The sequence below is a fragment of the Vicia villosa genome, linkage group LG2, assembly GCF_029867415.1.
Source record: "Vicia villosa cultivar HV-30 ecotype Madison, WI linkage group LG2, Vvil1.0, whole genome shotgun sequence".
Lineage (NCBI taxonomy): Eukaryota > Viridiplantae > Streptophyta > Magnoliopsida > Fabales > Fabaceae > Vicia > Vicia villosa.
The window spans coordinates 177,835,657-177,855,564 of record NC_081181.1 but is presented as its reverse complement, the minus strand read 5'-3'; the positions used below and the strand labels follow the sequence as shown (position 1 = coordinate 177,855,564).

Genomic DNA, 19,908 nt, shown 5'->3' with positions numbered 1-19,908 from the left:
ACATGGGACATAGTTTACACAAAAGAAGGCTCAAAGAATTGATGGAAGAATTTGGGTATAAGAGCTTTCACAAGTCTTTTGAAGATACCGTTCTACCCCTTCCATATTCTTACACAAAAGAAAGTTGAAAAAGAGTTGAGTTCTAGTTTCAAAAATGTTTCATGTCCATTCAAAGGTAATGGCTCTCATTAACATAGAACATAATTATTAAACTAGTTTACTCTAAGCACTTGCATTGGCGATTATAAAAGACATAATTTATGGTTAAGCAAACAAACTCTAATAAATATCACAGATAAGAAGTACAGCATTGAGCGAGAATTCTTAAAAACAAAATTGAAATCCTAAATTGACGATGTTGACAAAATTAAATGTTCTCAAAAGTAGGAGGCTAGACTATTCAGCATCTTTCTTCTTCTTAGGCATTCTGTATCCACCAACAACACAAGCATGGTCCCTCTCAAATGGTTCAAGAGTCACTTGCTCAGATGGCTTAAATTGATCTGCCTTCAACTTGTTCACTTCACTGCTGAACACTGCCTCTGCAGGAACTGTAGAATCAATGCAATTGGCCTGCAATACAACAACAAAATTGAGTGACCTTGATTTTTGAGGTACATTGAAACGAAAAGCCAATTGAGAGTAGTGATAATATGCAATGACACGTGAAACGGGAAGAAAAAAGGATATATTGGCAAAAACTAAGCAGGCACTAAGATAAAAGTCATAACAAATTAAATTTGGTTTCTGAACTAACCTTGATGGATATAACAAAATGGCCTCCAGCTTTAAGATAGTATGAAGCATTCAGACCTAAAATTCTTGCCTGCAATGGTAATCAAATTAAGTACAAACAAAACAAAACATTTGGACTGCATGGAGTTTCAACCCACTGGCCAATTAATATTATTTTAGTCTTATTCAGAACTTCGCAAAAATGAAATTCATTTATAGAATAGAATTAATAGAAACAAAGAAACATGAAAAGTAACAACCGAATCTAGGGAAACCAACCACTAGAGCAACAAATACAAATTGCTGTACTTGAAAATAGAGAGTTTTAACAAAATAGCATGTTCTTGTATGCATAATAAAAATAGAATGTTGATCAAAGGATAAAACAATACAGAAGGAAAAAACAGTTTGCTTTGTACATCAGAATCTCGGGTCTACATCATCCAAGAAGTCTTGAAGGGGAATCCGAGTAACTCATCATATGCACTGATATAGTAACCAAAACGTTTTAAACCATGAATTTAAGATTAAAAAACAAAATAGAACTTAAAATACAAAAATTGAGAAGCTAAGCAACACTTCAAAAGGTTAAATGAATAAAAAGTAAACTTTAAAAATATGAAAAATTTTAAAATCTAAAAAATTGCATAAATATTATTAAAATGCCAGCTCATGCCAAAGCTACAAATACATACACATGAATCCAATGGAAATAACTGATCAATAGCAGTTCATGAAATAATAAATGTAAAAAAATACAATATAAAAGCTGTTAATCAAGTTGTCAATAAGTGACAGACAAATATAAGTGAAATTAGTGGATTGATAACAGATTGATGTTATGAAACAGTTTCACAACACAGTATTCTTGTTTCAATCTTTAAAAATAAATTAGGCACAATATAAATCACACAACAAAAAGTTTTCTTGTCCCATCAGTTAAAAATAAATTAGCCACAATGTAAACCACACCTGATCAGGCTGAGCAACATCAGAAAATATGACATCAACCATGCCAACTAACATTCTGTACTTGGCTGGGTGTCTAGCATCTTCAATAATGGGAATAACATTAGTACGCTTTTTGGCCATGTTAACCAAATCACGCCCACTTCGGTGGGAGAACTCTACTGCATACACAACTCCAGTCTACATAAACATAACAGATAATTCTTATTGGTCTTTAAACATAAGATGTAAAAAATACACAATTTAATTTATACTTACTGGACCAACAATATCAGACACATGAGAGACAGTTGTTCCAGAAGCAGCTCCTAGGTAAAGGACTTTAGCACCGGGTTTCTAAATAAAAAAACAAAACATAGTCATTAGTACTTGATTGATAATGTCATGTAAGAGATAATGTTTGAGAAAATTAAGCCTCTTACAATCCAAATATTGTCTACACCACCAAGGACAGCAGCTGCCAACTTGGAACGGAAAGGGTTCCAAATTCTATACTCAACTTTAGTTCCATCCTCATTCTGCAGATTTTACATATCAACAATTAGCTATGACACAACAAACTAATTTAAAGTATTCCACAGTAAAAAAAAAACTTAATTTTCAAATTTAACACATACAGAAATATTTTGCACATTTTGAACGACATTGATGCTTTAAAATCAAGTAAAAGAGAGAACATTATTGTTTATCAAGTGTTTATCAAAATAAGTTATTAAGAATAAGCCAGCATAAGCTATTTATATAACAAAATAAATTTAAATTATTTTTATATATGTTATAAGCTGTTTACCTAAGTTATCTTGGAGAACTAACTTATAAAAATACAGTCAAAAAAACTTCATAAAAATCTCATAAGCTGAAAAAGGTCTCCCAAACAATAATAAATGAAGGGTTGATTGCAAGTAATAGCATGTAATGAACAGGAACAACAAAAACACACAAGTAAAATCAACTCAATCAGTTAAAAAGTACTGAATTAATTCAAACCATAAACTGTTACCGAAGTCAAAGAAATTACCTGCACAGAAACTCTCTTCTCATTGTAAACAGCCTCCCCAGGAACAAGATTCCTTGTAACAAGGGCATCTTCTTTACCCTTAGCAATGAAAATACCATCATGTCTATGAGGCTCAACAACAACCTTGCTTCCTCCTTTCATTCCACCTCCTCGGCCACCATCACGACCACCTCTTCCACGTCCTCGTCCTCTACCACCACCACGCGGCTTAAAATCACTTCCTCTTCCTCCATTAAAACCTCTACCACCACCACCTCTACCTCCTCTGTCACCTCCTCTACCTCCTCTGAAACCTCCACCGGAACCACCACGACCTACATAAATAAAACACAATTAACAACATATAATCAAATAAATCACTACATGGTTCTACAAACTGAAATCATCAAAGAAACATTTGTTCAAACACTACACATGCATAAAAATTCAGCAAATAATTATCATAGAATGAAACAGAAAAGGGTTAGTGGTGTTTTCTGATACCTCTGGGAACAACCATCTTCGATGCAGTGAGATGGGTCTTAGCGGCGAGAAAGGGTTTATGATAGTGAAGAGTGTGAAGAAGGGTTTATGGAAACGAAAGGGATTTATAGCTTGAATTAGGGTTTTGGTATTGGATATTTTATGCCTCTGGAGCGAATCAGAGGAGTGATGGATGGATAATGGGTTGACCCGGAAGCCCAATGGAGAAGCCCAATACCTTTTTTTCTATATTGTTGAAAGTTATTTTAGGTTTTGTTTTTTTCTTTATAAAAGAGAAAATTATAATAAAATCCTTCTAAGGTTTCTTTAAATAACACAAATGTCTATTGTTTTTAAATACACGCTAACTTTGTATTTTAGATTTAGATTGAATATTTTAAAATCAACAAAATGAAATGGAATGGAATATATTAGAGGTACTATTTAATTTTATGAATATTTTAGGATGGACTAAAATAACGAAATGAAATAGAACCACTTCATTTTATTTTGCTTCATCTCTAATTTTATATTATTTAAATTATAGAATTCTATTTTATTTCATTTCATACAACTACAACTCAATTCTATATATTTCATTCATCCAACATATAATCTTAAGTAATGTCAATTTATAGGAGCTTATGGTATAAAAAGCGCTAGCCCATGTGTGAAAGATTAGAAACAATCAAACCAAATTACTTAGTTCTTTATAAGCCCTTTTGAGATATTGTGTAATGTTATAATTATATTGGGTCTTAAGAAGGAATAGTCTGTGTAAGGGAGGCAAAACACACTAACAAGGGTGAGTTTCCCTAGGAAGTCAAAAGCCACTTAAAATAGGCCATGAGATCGTATGGATCTTAGTAGTCGCACATCTGTTGGTTTTATTCCACCTAAACTCACTCTCATTACCCATTTGCTAGTGAACATGAGAGATGATGTGTCTCATCATAACGGACTAAGAGAAAGGGTCAAAGTAGATAACTGACATCTCCTTGATTTGAGGAAGAATAACTCTCTTACTCTCCATGTTTCTAAGAGAGGTGCGGAGGTCACCACTCTCTAGCCAGACTCAATGACCCTTTATAAATACCTCTGCTTTAGGGCTAAGGGGAAGAATTAATTTTCACCCAAAAACCACATATATATATATATATATATATATATATATATATATATATATATATATATATATAAACATCATCAATAACTCTGAACATCACATACAACCTTCCAAGTACATAGCTACAATTATTGTACTTTTTAGCAAGTACAATTGGCACCCACCGTAGGGCCTGGTAAAACTGACGTAGGTCACACTTTTATCCGACGAACAACTTATTGTCCACCCTCTTCAATAACCTTCAATTATGGTGAACAGACAAGCAACAACTTTAAAAGGTAGTAGCTCTGGTGGGGACCAAGATGCTATAGTGGATATGTGTGTCATTGTGGACGATTTGTGTCGCCATAATCAGACTTTAAAGGAAAATATCCTTAACCTCTAGCAGCACCAATAGGATGTTTGTCCCATTAAGGAGACGTCGATTATGGACCCTTAGCTTCTCACTGATGATATTTATGGAACCCACGTACTATAAAGTTCCAAGCCATTGTCACTTGCAATATTTAATGGAAGAAGTGACCCCCAAAAGTATCTCACTTCCAACAACACATAGATGACAATTATTTGAGTATCTAATTCTCTAAATGCAAGCTCCTCTTCAGTACCTTCAAGAACACGGTGTTAAGGTGGTACATGAGTCTGCCACAACTCTCAGTCACCAGCTACTAGGACCTAGTAAATAAGTTGTTCCATTAGTTTTCAACGAGTATGCACAAAAGGATTTCAACCACCAACTTCACAATATTCTACAATGCCCTTCAGAGTCATCGAGAAAATATATTGCTCGATTTAGTGAAGGTGATCATTAAAGTCATTCATACAAACCATAAGGCGTTCTTAATAGCCTTCTGGAACAGACTGAGCGTGGAAGATTTTAACAAATCCTTCACCCAATGGTCATATATTTCCATGGTGGAAATGGTGACGCACACATAATACTACATCAAGAGCGAGGAAAGAAACATAGAGAAATATATGCAGCAGACATCTAACAATCTTGACTATATGCAGCAGACACGCGGTAATCATTACATTTCATTTGTCAAGGATATGATGACCTTTAAGCAAAGCGGGAGGCCCACAAATAACTTCACGCCCATAAACACTCGTCGTGAGCGGATATGGCATAAGGTCCTTCACACATACGATATCATTCTTCCGTCAACCCCTAAGTCAAACATCTTGGGACTTGAACCCAACATGTGGTGTAAATTTCATAAAGTCGAGGCCATCATGCAATAATACATGTACCAACTCAAGGAGGAGATTGAGTGTCACATCCATGAAGGCCACTTGAAGAAATATGTTAGGTGCAGCTCCACTCGATCACCAAGAAGCTCTAGAACTCAAGGGTGAGATGCCTCTATAAGTCTTAGATCTAAGAAGGGCATGGAACTAAGTAAAGGATGTAGAGATAGGCTCGTGCATCACACTCTTTTTACATGTCCAAACCACCTAAGTCTATTTCCTACCATATTCTCTACTATAAGCTATCATACTTCACATTTGTACGCCATGTTTCTATAGTCAAAATTATTTTCAAATTTGGGTTTTATAATTTTCTTTGGTTTATTTACATTAACATGTTGGGTTTTATAAACATTTGTTTACAATTTATTTTGTCTATTAAAAAATATAATGTATTCATTATTATTTATATTTTTTAAATAGCAAATGCTTAGTCACCCTTTATATACTTTCAAATGACCTTTTATTTCAAATAAATAACATAGCACAATTGGTAAGGAATAAAGCTTGCAAGTAAGAAGCACAGGTTCTAATCCCACATTTTGACATTCCATATTCGTCTCATTGTGTCACACTACCTTGTGATTGGTCCATATTCTTATCTCTCCTTTCCAATTGGTTGTGTTGTGTCACCGTTAATTATTTTTCTATTTTTAGTGACCTAGTTTGTCCTATAAATAGGACCGTTTTTTCTCACAAATGGGAGAACAATTTCCCACGATCAACAATTCAGAGACGTTATTCCCTTTTGCAATTTACTTTTAAAACTTCTTTGTCAAATCTATTTAGCCAATGATTTCTATACGAGGCCCCCTTTTATTTACAATTTTCTTGTTTTTAATTTTAATTTGTTTGTTGTTTGATCCACATGATGATCTTATTTTGATGGTTGTTTTAAAAAAATGATGTTTTCTTACTAAAAGTTTTGTCTGGAGGCCATTTTTAGGGGTGTTCATTAGTTCAAATAAATTTGAAACGAACCAGAATCCGAACCAAACCGTAGTGTTTGGGTTGGACATTTTTTCAGTTCGGACAAGTGATAAGTGCCAAAATGTACTTATTTTGTGTATGTAAATAGTGGCACTTATCGATACTTTTGTTAACACCGTTTGAGTAATTCCCCGTTTTGTGTATAAATACGTATACTTTGTGAATAGTTGTATTTTCATATACTTTTATACCATTTGATATTTTTTCCTTTGTTTTTATAGGTATTCATGCTTATTGGAGCCTTGAGGAATAAAGTGTCAAAGGCACGGCTTCGATTTCGCAATTTTGGTGAAAGCCCGCTTAGCCATCATCAAGCGGACTTCCAAAGACTCAAAAATAAGGATGACCAAAATCATCATTTTGGTTTCCACTCATTCATTATTGGATAGAGCATTGAATAAGCTTTCCAACGCTTCGAACCGGGCACAATTCGGAGTTACGGTTCTCGAGTTATGGCGAAAACAAAATCTGATTTTTAGCAGACTCCGCTAAGCGGACTCTATTCCGCTCAGCGGACCTGCGGATTTTCAGACTTGTTAAAAAGGGGAAAAATCACATTTTTAGGTTATGGGTTGGGTATTTTTGAGTCCCAACACCATCAACTTCATTCTTAGATCAAAATTAGCTTAGAAAACAACTTCGGAGGTTGCATACGGATGATCGGGGGTGGATTGAGCGTCGAACGGAGCTGACAAACCGGGAGATTTTCGGTTCATTTTTCTTCTTCTTTGTGTATTTCTCTTTGGTTGGTTTTGTTTGTATATTTACTTGAATGTTATGTATATTTACCGATTATAATGTTATATTTAACTTGCTTTACGAATCTGTGTTGATGTTATCCTGAATTTTTGCTCTATGCTGGGGATTTGGGTTACTTTAGAGATAAACTTCTTGAATCCTTATCTAGGATGATAATCTGTTGGTTCTGAGCTCTAGAGATAGATTTAGAGCTAGCATTCACTGTGGGTATCCGTACTTAATGCTTTCGTGTTTGAGCGGCGCGCGAGAGATCGCCGACGCGAGAACACGGATGTTCTCGTGACTTCGCGTTAGAGATAACCTTAGTTGTGAGATGATCTCGTTTGTGCTCCAGAGATGGACGCTTATGTGAGAGATACGTGATAACATAGATGAGTATCGTAGGTTGAGTATAATGGGTTGGTAAGTGTATGTTTGTGAAGAGTGAATATATTTACATTCCTGATAAGTTATTTCTCTTCTAAGAATGTGTTTATTCTTTTCCTGTCTATATCTTTGTTTACTTTTTGCTCATTCAATCCAAAGTTCGAAACCGTAGAAACTGTTGAATGGCATCTCTCCATCTCTGAGGACGATAAATCCTGGATCAATATTTCCAAATCTTTTCTGTTGCTTGCCTTATACTGCCTTCAACAAAATGGCGCCGTTGCCGGAGATGGTTGTGGATTGCATCGCAATAGTTTTCGTGGTTTTGAGCTTTGTATATATCGTATATATTGTATAGTTTCACTTGTATATATACTTACTTGTACATGTTTACTTGTTTATGTTCACCATATAGTTTTACTTGTATATGTTACATACAAGTATACTTTTGTTGGTGAATGTTGGTGAAACATGTTGATCTCGGCTTAGCTCTTTAATTCAAAATCTTCACTTTTCAACTTGTGAATCCAACATTCACCAATTTTCACTTTTTGTATGATAATAATTGTATTTGTTCCAAACTTGTACATATGTGTTTGTTTGTGTATATAGTTGTATACTTTGGTTTTTATGTTCGTTTAATCATTGTATATATTTGTACCTGTGACGTTTGTTGAGTGCTTTGGTTAGGACACTTTCTTTAGGTTTGCACGGTGAGACGTCACCATGGCATGACGGGAGGAAGCTACTTTCCAAACACCGAAACAATAAAGGCGTCGAGCTAACGACGTAAAACAAGCGCTTGTTGGGAGGCACCCCAATGGTTGTAAATATTGTTTATATTTCTGTTTATGAGTTATTTAGGTGAAGTGGCGAGTGATTGGAACAACAGATCCTGTTCTGATTTTTCTAGTTTCTGCTATGTCCGCTAAGCGGAGCAGAGCTCGCTAAGCGAGCATAGCAGAATTTTGTTTTTCTGCTCTGTACCAGTGGGGTTCCCATTCCACTTGGTTCACTCCTTTTTCCCACTCTCACCAAGGCTAATTAGTAATATATATTAGTTTTGTTTTTTTAATTCTTTTGTTAGTTGTTTGTACTCAAATTTTGTTCGGTGATTCGAAGATTTTTGAGGTGATTTTCCAAAGCTTGAGTGTTTCAACCTGCAGATGTATGGTAGGATATTGTTTTTGAAGTTGTATCATTCAAGGTACTCATTTATCGCTTTCTATAGCATAACATGTTTAGGAAACTTTTCATTTGTACAATTACCATACCATTCATTCTTTTGCATTACTTGTTTATTGATTGAATCACTTTAGTTCTCAAACCATAAATGTGAGGAAGCTTTCCATTGTTCACATATGCTGGAGGCCACAATCTTTGTTTTAACTGGATTTTATTATGCTTAATCTTTTGTTTATGTTGATTTTATAAAAGCATGAAAAAGATCAAGGCATTTTGTTTCATTTTGAGCACAACTACCAAAATCAAATAGTCAATTCCCCTTGTGAGTGTGTGATCATTTGTTAACCCTTTTGAGCTTTTTGTCAATGTCCATGTTGTTTTTGCTAAATGCTTATCTTTGAGTGTTTAGTTCTCATTTTTGCATGGATGCTTGATTCTTTGTTTTCTCGAACCCTCAACCATGATTTTTGGTATGAATGTTTACCTTGCCTTAGAAGTAGGGAGTATTCACATGATGATGTGGTTGAATTTAAGTTGGGGAGAGAAATGGTTGCTACTTATGTGGTTGTTGTTATGAGGTTGAAAAGAAAGAAAAAAAAAAGAAGAAAAAAAGGTGAAAAGAAAAAAAAAGAGAAAAAGTTTTCAAAAACAAAAAGAAAAGAGAAGCAAATAATTGTGCTAATAAGTATTGTGATTGGTTTGAGAAACATGTGGATAAGGAAGAAGTTTAATCGAGATTTTGTTGCTTAAGACTTTGGTGGATTGATCACTCCCTTAGGTTTAGGCAAGTTTTTGTTTCGATTATCCTTAGGACGTATCCCTTGTTTGTTAACCAAGCCACATTACAACCTTGAAAAGTCCTTGTGATTCTTGCTTTTGTATCTTCAATGTGATTTTTGGATGAATGCATAATTTAATCTTTTGTTTGCAAGATTGTTGGATGACTGTTAAAAGTCCTTCACCTTTGTGTGTTCTTCACCCATTGTTGAATTTTTGCTAGGTGTGATTCATGATGTGAGCTTGTATTGTGTTAGAATGTTTTGTATGCTTTTTGTGCTTAGGATTCGTTTCGTTTACATGTTGTCGTTGTAGGATAGTGGTAAGTATTTACTTTGTCTATACGTTTTTGTATTGAGCCATACATTTGTTTTTGGTTTTCAAAACTTGTTGATTCACAATTCTTTGGTTTATTACTTTTGATTCTTTGATTTATTTGACATTGTTTGAGGACAAACAAAGTTTCAAGTTGGGGAGAGTTTGATAAGTGCCAAAATGTACTTATTTTGTGTATGTAAATAGTGGCACTTATCGATACTTTTGTTAACACCGTTTGAGTAATTCCCCGTTTTGTGTATAAATACGTATACTTTGTGAATAGTTGTATTTTCATATACTTTTATACCATTTGATATTTTTTCCTTTGTTTTTATAGGTATTCATGCTTATTGGAGCCTTGAGGAATAAAGTGTCAAAGGCACGGCTTCGATTTCGCAATTTTGGTGAAAGCCCGCTTAGCCATCATCAAGCGGACTTCCAAAGACTCAAAAATAAGGATGACCAAAATCATCATTTTGGTTTCCACTCATTCATTATTGGATAGAGCATTGAATAAGCTTTCCAACGCTTCGAACCGGGCACAATTCGGAGTTACGGTTCTCGAGTTATGGCGAAAACAAAATCTGATTTTTAGCAGACTCCGCTAAGCGGACTCTATTCCGCTCAGCGGACCTGCGGATTTTCAGACTTGTTAAAAAGGGGAAAAATCACATTTTTAGGTTATGGGTTGGGTATTTTTGAGTCCCAACACCATCAACTTCATTCTTAGATCAAAATTAGCTTAGAAAACAACTTCGGAGGTTGCATACGGATGATCGGGGGTGGATTGAGCGTCGAACGGAGCTGACAAACCGGGAGATTTTCGGTTCATTTTTCTTCTTCTTTGTGTATTTCTCTTTGGTTGGTTTTGTTTGTATATTTACTTGAATGTTATGTATATTTACCGATTATAATGTTATATTTAACTTGCTTTACGAATCTGTGTTGATGTTATCCTGAATTTTTGCTCTATGCTGGGGATTTGGGTTACTTTAGAGATAAACTTCTTGAATCCTTATCTAGGATGATAATCTGTTGGTTCTGAGCTCTAGAGATAGATTTAGAGCTAGCATTCACTGTGGGTATCCGTACTTAATGCTTTCGTGTTTGAGCGGCGCGCGAGAGATCGCCGACGCGAGAACACGGATGTTCTCGTGACTTCGCGTTAGAGATAACCTTAGTTGTGAGATGATCTCGTTTGTGCTCCAGAGATGGACGCTTATGTGAGAGATACGTGATAACATAGATGAGTATCGTAGGTTGAGTATAATGGGTTGGTAAGTGTATGTTTGTGAAGAGTGAATATATTTACATTCCTGATAAGTTATTTCTCTTCTAAGAATGTGTTTATTCTTTTCCTGTCTATATCTTTGTTTACTTTTTGCTCATTCAATCCAAAGTTCGAAACCGTAGAAACTGTTGAATGGCATCTCTCCATCTCTGAGGACGATAAATCCTGGATCAATATTTCCAAATCTTTTCTGTTGCTTGCCTTATACTGCCTTCAACAAAATGGCGCCGTTGCCGGAGATGGTTGTGGATTGCATCGCAATAGTTTTCGTGGTTTTGAGCTTTGTATATATCGTATATATTGTATAGTTTCACTTGTATATATACTTACTTGTACATGTTTACTTGTTTATGTTCACCATATAGTTTTACTTGTATATGTTACATACAAGTATACTTTTGTTGGTGAATGTTGGTGAAACATGTTGATCTCGGCTTAGCTCTTTAATTCAAAATCTTCACTTTTCAACTTGTGAATCCAACATTCACCAATTTTCACTTTTTGTATGATAATAATTGTATTTGTTCCAAACTTGTACATATGTGTTTGTTTGTGTATATAGTTGTATACTTTGGTTTTTATGTTCGTTTAATCATTGTATATATTTGTACCTGTGACGTTTGTTGAGTGCTTTGGTTAGGACACTTTCTTTAGGTTTGCACGGTGAGACGTCACCATGGCATGACGGGAGGAAGCTACTTTCCAAACACCGAAACAATAAAGGCGTCGAGCTAACGACGTAAAACAAGCGCTTGTTGGGAGGCACCCCAATGGTTGTAAATATTGTTTATATTTCTGTTTATGAGTTATTTAGGTGAAGTGGCGAGTGATTGGAACAACAGATCCTGTTCTGATTTTTCTAGTTTCTGCTATGTCCGCTAAGCGGAGCAGAGCTCGCTAAGCGAGCATAGCAGAATTTTGTTTTTCTGCTCTGTACCAGTGGGGTTCCCATTCCACTTGGTTCACTCCTTTTTCCCACTCTCACCAAGGCTAATTAGTAATATATATTAGTTTTGTTTTTTTAATTCTTTTGTTAGTTGTTTGTACTCAAATTTTGTTCGGTGATTCGAAGATTTTTGAGGTGATTTTCCAAAGCTTGAGTGTTTCAACCTGCAGATGTATGGTAGGATATTGTTTTTGAAGTTGTATCATTCAAGGTACTCATTTATCGCTTTCTATAGCATAACATGTTTAGGAAACTTTTCATTTGTACAATTACCATACCATTCATTCTTTTGCATTACTTGTTTATTGATTGAATCACTTTAGTTCTCAAACCATAAATGTGAGGAAGCTTTCCATTGTTCACATATGCTGGAGGCCACAATCTTTGTTTTAACTGGATTTTATTATGCTTAATCTTTTGTTTATGTTGATTTTATAAAAGCATGAAAAAGATCAAGGCATTTTGTTTCATTTTGAGCACAACTACCAAAATCAAATAGTCAATTCCCCTTGTGAGTGTGTGATCATTTGTTAACCCTTTTGAGCTTTTTGTCAATGTCCATGTTGTTTTTGCTAAATGCTTATCTTTGAGTGTTTAGTTCTCATTTTTGCATGGATGCTTGATTCTTTGTTTTCTCGAACCCTCAACCATGATTTTTGGTATGAATGTTTACCTTGCCTTAGAAGTAGGGAGTATTCACATGATGATGTGGTTGAATTTAAGTTGGGGAGAGAAATGGTTGCTACTTATGTGGTTGTTGTTATGAGGTTGAAAAGAAAGAAAAAAAAAAGAAGAAAAAAAGGTGAAAAGAAAAAAAAAGAGAAAAAGTTTTCAAAAACAAAAAGAAAAGAGAAGCAAATAATTGTGCTAATAAGTATTGTGATTGGTTTGAGAAACATGTGGATAAGGAAGAAGTTTAATCGAGATTTTGTTGCTTAAGACTTTGGTGGATTGATCACTCCCTTAGGTTTAGGCAAGTTTTTGTTTCGATTATCCTTAGGACGTATCCCTTGTTTGTTAACCAAGCCACATTACAACCTTGAAAAGTCCTTGTGATTCTTGCTTTTGTATCTTCAATGTGATTTTTGGATGAATGCATAATTTAATCTTTTGTTTGCAAGATTGTTGGATGACTGTTAAAAGTCCTTCACCTTTGTGTGTTCTTCACCCATTGTTGAATTTTTGCTAGGTGTGATTCATGATGTGAGCTTGTATTGTGTTAGAATGTTTTGTATGCTTTTTGTGCTTAGGATTCGTTTCGTTTACATGTTGTCGTTGTAGGATAGTGGTAAGTATTTACTTTGTCTATACGTTTTTGTATTGAGCCATACATTTGTTTTTGGTTTTCAAAACTTGTTGATTCACAATTCTTTGGTTTATTACTTTTGATTCTTTGATTTATTTGACATTGTTTGAGGACAAACAAAGTTTCAAGTTGGGGAGAGTTTGATAAGTGCCAAAATGTACTTATTTTGTGTATGTAAATAGTGGCACTTATCGATACTTTTGTTAACACCGTTTGAGTAATTCCCCGTTTTGTGTATAAATACGTATACTTTGTGAATAGTTGTATTTTCATATACTTTTATACCATTTGATATTTTTTTCCTTTGTTTTTATAGGTATTCATGCTTATTGGAGCCTTGAGGAATAAAGTGTCAAAGGCACGGCTTCGATTTCGCAATTTTGGTGAAAGCCCGCTTAGCCATCATCAAGCGGACTTCCAAAGACTCAAAAATAAGGATGACCAAAATCATCATTTTGGTTTCCACTCATTCATTATTGGATAGAGCATTGAATAAGCTTTCCAACGCTTCGAACCGGGCACAATTCGGAGTTACGGTTCTCGAGTTATGGCGAAAACAAAATCTGATTTTTAGCAGACTCCGCTAAGCGGACTCTATTCCGCTCAGCGGACCTGCGGATTTTCAGACTTGTTAAAAAGGGGAAAAATCACATTTTTAGGTTATGGGTTGGGTATTTTTGAGTCCCAACACCATCAACTTCATTCTTAGATCAAAATTAGCTTAGAAAACAACTTCGGAGGTTGCATACGGATGATCGGGGGTGGATTGAGCGTCGAACGGAGCTGACAAACCGGGAGATTTTCGGTTCATTTTTCTTCTTCTTTGTGTATTTCTCTTTGGTTGGTTTTGTTTGTATATTTACTTGAATGTTATGTATATTTACCGATTATAATGTTATATTTAACTTGCTTTACGAATCTGTGTTGATGTTATCCTGAATTTTTGCTCTATGCTGGGGATTTGGGTTACTTTAGAGATAAACTTCTTGAATCCTTATCTAGGATGATAATCTGTTGGTTCTGAGCTCTAGAGATAGATTTAGAGCTAGCATTCACTGTGGGTATCCGTACTTAATGCTTTCGTGTTTGAGCGGCGCGCGAGAGATCGCCGACGCGAGAACACGGATGTTCTCGTGACTTCGCGTTAGAGATAACCTTAGTTGTGAGATGATCTCGTTTGTGCTCCAGAGATGGACGCTTATGTGAGAGATACGTGATAACATAGATGAGTATCGTAGGTTGAGTATAATGGGTTGGTAAGTGTATGTTTGTGAAGAGTGAATATATTTACATTCCTGATAAGTTATTTCTCTTCTAAGAATGTGTTTATTCTTTTCCTGTCTATATCTTTGTTTACTTTTTGCTCATTCAATCCAAAGTTCGAAACCGTAGAAACTGTTGAATGGCATCTCTCCATCTCTGAGGACGATAAATCCTGGATCAATATTTCCAAATCTTTTCTGTTGCTTGCCTTATACTGCATTCAACAACAAGAATCGAACCAAACCAATAAAATCCAATGACAATTGGTTCGGGCATCAGATTTTTAATTTTCTATCCGCAAGCCCAACTCAAACCAACCATAATTAATTATTATGAAAATTACTACCAAGCATTCAACTTGGAGAAAAAAAAAGGTAAAATGTCGTATGTGGATAAGTTATGCTATTTTAACTTGTTATTAGAAAATTGTTACTATAATGTGGTAATTGAGCACAGAACTATGAAACACATTCATTATCATACTAATTCAAGGGACTAGCTATAAATTCAAAAGCCTTTATGTTAATTTTTTTAGATATTTTTTTGTTAGATATTTTTTAATCTATTAGAGAAAAATTGTTAGTCTAATATTTACAATTGAACACTGTTAGTATTATTTTTTATATTATTATGAAAAATTAATTTCAGTAAATAAGTTATTTTTTTCAAATATTTTTGTATTTTTTATCTACCCGATCAATCCAATTCAAACCAAATATGTTGTTTCTCGGTTCGGTTTGGGTTTTATTGCTAAAATTTACAAATTCAGTCCAAACCAATCCATTTAATTTTAATCGATTTGGGTATCAGATTCTCTCAAAACCAAACCAAACAGACTCACGAACAACCCTAATTTTTAATACATAATTACAACCTTTTGTTACTCTTCACGCACAAGGCAGGACGCACATTCTCTTTTACAACAATTTTCTTTTCACACACGTATACTAACTTCTCTCTGATTCTCATACCCTTTTATACATACATACTAAGTCTTAATTTACTAATATTACATGTCATTTGTGGATTCCTATTCCAAGTTTACTTGGATCTACTTCCTCAAGAACAAATCTGAGGCCTTATCCACTTTTCAACAATTTAAAGTGATGGTTCAATTGCAACATGGTTGCCCTATCAAGGCCTTTCAGTCTGACTGGGGGGGTGAGTTCAGACCTTTTAACAAGTTGTTGTCTGAATTGAGCATTGTTCATAGAGTTTCCTGTCCCCATACTCACAATCAAAATGGTGTTATTGAGAGGAAGCATAGAGATATAGTGGATATTAGCCTTACCTTACTCAATCAGGCTTCTCTTCCACTATCTTATTGGAATTTTGCTTTTTCTATTGTTGTCTACTTGATCAATAGACTTCCTTCTACTTCTGTCAACTTTCAGGTTCCTTATACTCTACTATTTGGTTTTAAACCTGACTATAATTTCCTCAGGATCTTTGGTAGTTCCTGTTTTCCCTTGCTAAGACCCTATTTCTAGGTTATTCCACTTCTCACAGAGGCTATAGATGTCTTTCACCTTGTGGCAAACTCTACATCTCAAAAGATGTGTTATTCAATGAGTCAAGGTTTCCTTACTTAGAGCTTTTCTCCTCCACTACACCCAAACTCACTCCAAATGTTTCCTCCTCCATCTCCCTCTCACCTTTACCTATGTTTATTGCTCATCCTACCTCAACTTCTTCTACTTCCCCTCATCTTACAGCTGAGTCCTCTAGGGCCTCCTACAGTTCCACCTCAACTTTTACAACTCATGTCATATCCAGTCATATTCCTCTAGCTTCTGGCAGCAATACTCCTTCTGCCTCTTCATTGCCCTCTGAGAATAATACTCAGATTATCACTAGTTCTCAAGAGATCTCTCCCAGTGGCACTGCTGACTCCAACAGCTCCACTAGTCAATCTACCTTCTTTGAGGCTGCTGCAGTCATTCCTCATAGGGTTGTCCCTGTTGATGCTATCCCTGTCAACCATCATACTATGACCACTAGAGCCAAAGCAGGATTTAAACTGCCCAGACTAGAACCTAGAGTGTTACTCACTATTGTTGAACCTAAAATTGTCAAGCAGGCTCTTACCAATCCCAAATGGCTTGCTGCTATGCAAGCAGAGTTTAATGCCCTTCTATCTAACAAGACTTGGACACTTGTGCCTCTCTCACCTCATAGACAGGTTATTGGTAGCAAATGGGTGTTTAGGGTTAAGGAGAACCCTGATGGTTCAGTCAACAAGTACAAGGCTCGACTTGTTGCTAAAGGTTTCCACCAAAGAGAAGGGTTTGGTTTCAGTGAAACATTCTCTCCTGTGGTAAAACCTATTACAATCAGAATTATTCTCTCTATTTCTCTCTCCTATAACTGGTCATTAAACAGCTTGATGTGAATAATGCCTTCCTCAATGGCCTGCTGATGAAGAAGTTTATATGGTTCAACTTCAAGGCTTTGAGCAATCTGATCCCTCCTTAGTGTGCAAGCTGAATAAGGCTATTTATGGTCTTAAACAGGCTCCCAGGCAATGGTTTGAGAGACTGCAAACAACTCTTATGCAGCTCAAATTTCACCCAAGTAAATGTGGTCCTTCACTTTTCACTTACTTTGAGGGTGGCCATACAGTTTATCTCCTTGTGTATGTTGATGATATTATCATCACTGGTAGTTCTGGTCCCTTACTGCAATCCATCATTACCAAGCTGAATGTTGCTTTTTCTCTCAAACACTTAGGTGACTTTGACTACTTTCTTGGAATTCAAGTCGCCAAAGTTGCTCCTCAAGCTCTGCTTCTTACCCAGTCCAAGTATGTCAAGGACTTACTGCACAAAACCAATATGCTTGACCGCACACCTGTCACCACACCTATGCACTCTACTTGCAAACTCACCAAGGTTGGCTCTTCCCCTCTTACTGACCCTTACATGTACAGGTCAATGGTAGGTGCTCTTCAATATGCCACTCTCACTAGGCCAGACATTGCCTATGTTGTAAACAAGGTCTGTCAATTTATGGCTCAGCCCCTTGAATCTCATTGGGTGGTTGTTAAGAGGATCTTGAGGTACCTTAAAGGTACTATCTCACATGGAATGCATCTCACTGCCTTACCTTTATCCACTGCACCTTCCATTAAACTATTCTATGATGTTGACTGGGCCTCTGACCCAGATGATAGGAGAAGTACCTCTGGAGCTGCTATATATTTTGGTCCAAACTTGGTCTCTTGGTGGTCCAAAAAGTAGCATGTGGTGGCTAGGTCCAACACTGAATCTGAGTTCAGGAGTATGGCTCGTGCTGCAACAAATGTTTTGTGGATTCAAACTCTCCTTCAAGAGTTATTCATCACTTGCAAGACTCCTCAGATTTTTTGTGATAACCAATCTAAATTAATGCTGGCTCATAATCCTATTATGCATACCAAGACCAAGCACATAGAGATTGATCTCTTTTATGTAAGGGAAAAGGTCTTTGCCAAGCAGCTGCAAGTCATTCACATTCCTAGAACTGATTAGTGGGCTGATGTTCTTACCAAGCCCTTGGCATCTACAGTTTTTTTGTCTCTCAGGCACAAACTCAGGGTAGTAGCCTCCCCATGAGTTTGTGGGGGGGGGGGGGGGGGGGGGGGGTATTAGAGTAGATAATTGTGTTAGTGCATTAGGACTACCACATGTCTTTTGTATCCAGCTATTACCTACTACTGCAGGTCACCTGTTACTCATATAAGTAACAGGTGCCACTCTTGCATTGTGTAATGAAAATCAATCATAACAGAATTATAACCGAATCTATTTCAGCACCATGAAGTGCTTCTCTCTCTACTCTCTATCTTTCTAACACTAAATAATTTTATTTATTTAAAAAAATAAGGTGTTTTCGGAGATGAATTTTCGAAAAGATGATTTCGGAGATGCATCTCCAAAAATACATGCGTTTTGCAGTTTAAACAAAACAGCCTTCCCCTTTTTCATTTTACCCTAAAACACAAAATTTCCAAAACTTGCTTCATTTCTTCCCACTACTACATTTAGTTTGACATCTAAAGTTGCTCTACAACATTCAAAGGCTACATTCAAAGCTTCAAATTTGTAAGTTTCACAACCTTAAACTCTAGGATTGAAAATCATATTAGGGCGTTAGAAATTAGCAAAATGTTATAAAGTTAAGTTATTATATGTCAATGAGTGTGTTTAGATAGGAAAAAATGGATTTTGAAGCATTTAGGGCAAGCAGTGGGTTTTCTGCAGAAATGGAGTTTGTAGGTGTTTTCGGAAGTGCATTTCCGAAAACACCTCTGACCAGTTTCGGAAATGCACTTCTGAATTGTACTCAGAATTGTTTTTTATTTTCTTTATTGTTTCGCCTTCTTACCAGTTTCAATTTTTCAGGAAAATTTCAGGAAACAAGGCACGACTTAGAGGGGGAAGGGAGACCCAGGCCGCACCGTTACCCAAGTGGGCTTCACTGCTATATTTGAGAATTCGGCGCATCATTTGGTGCCTGAGGAGTATCGGCGTATGGTGGCCACCCAGAAGTGGCACTATGTATAGGGTACGTGACATGGTTCTATCGGGTGTCGCATCCTTTGATGACACCCGACGCTTCTAGAGATCCACCTAGGCCAGCACATAAGAAGATCTTGGAGAACCAGCAGACTGAGGATGACTATGCTACTGATCTCCTGCTGGTATGCCAGCGGATACAGATGCTTGGGCATGATGCTTTGGATAGAGGTATCATTGAGCAGAGCAGTCCAGAGGCAGTTGCCATTATGGAGAGGATGGTCAGTGACGCGGCCGGTGCGGCAGAATATAGGAGGCAGAGGAGGTCTCAGGGAGTTAGGGTTAGGCATACTCAGTATCAGTTGCCTATTTATATTTTATTCTTGACTTTTTTGTATTCGGGTTGTATTATATTGACACTTAGCACTTACCCGTTGTCATACCCCAAAATTTGCCCTCCTCTATGCATCTTCAATGGCTCAAGGTTCAAAGATTTATTCAAGTCACTTTCTCCTAGTCAAGGGTCTCAAAACTAGGGTTTGCAGTTTATCAAAGGAATTTGAATTTCTAAGGTCTCAAATGGATCCCAAGGTGTCTCACATATATCAAGGCACCTCCATGTCAAAAGTCAAGCTTCTATTCCAAGGATT

The 19,908-nt window shown here is 36.1% G+C and overlaps 1 protein-coding gene and 1 non-coding gene across 2 annotated transcripts; both read right to left on the bottom strand.

Moving 5' to 3' along the window:
* Positions 1 to 257: 257 nt before the first annotated feature.
* LOC131653089 (rRNA 2'-O-methyltransferase fibrillarin 2-like) lies at positions 258 to 3,357 on the bottom strand. The gene is made up of 7 exons (XM_058923134.1): positions 3,206 to 3,357; positions 2,723 to 3,036; positions 2,127 to 2,222; positions 1,963 to 2,040; positions 1,708 to 1,884; positions 758 to 826; positions 258 to 573 (listed from the first exon to the last, which is right to left on the bottom strand). The coding sequence occupies exons 1-7, from the start codon at positions 3,219 to 3,221 to the stop codon at positions 397 to 399; spliced, it is 927 nt and encodes a 308-aa protein (XP_058779117.1). The 5' UTR covers positions 3,222 to 3,357; the 3' UTR covers positions 258 to 396.
* LOC131654462 (small nucleolar RNA snoR60) lies at positions 1,152 to 1,222 on the bottom strand. Its single transcript, XR_009299499.1, has one exon. It is a non-coding gene; the product is annotated as a small nucleolar RNA snoR60 (small nucleolar RNA).
* Positions 3,358 to 19,908: the final 16,551 nt, after the last annotated feature.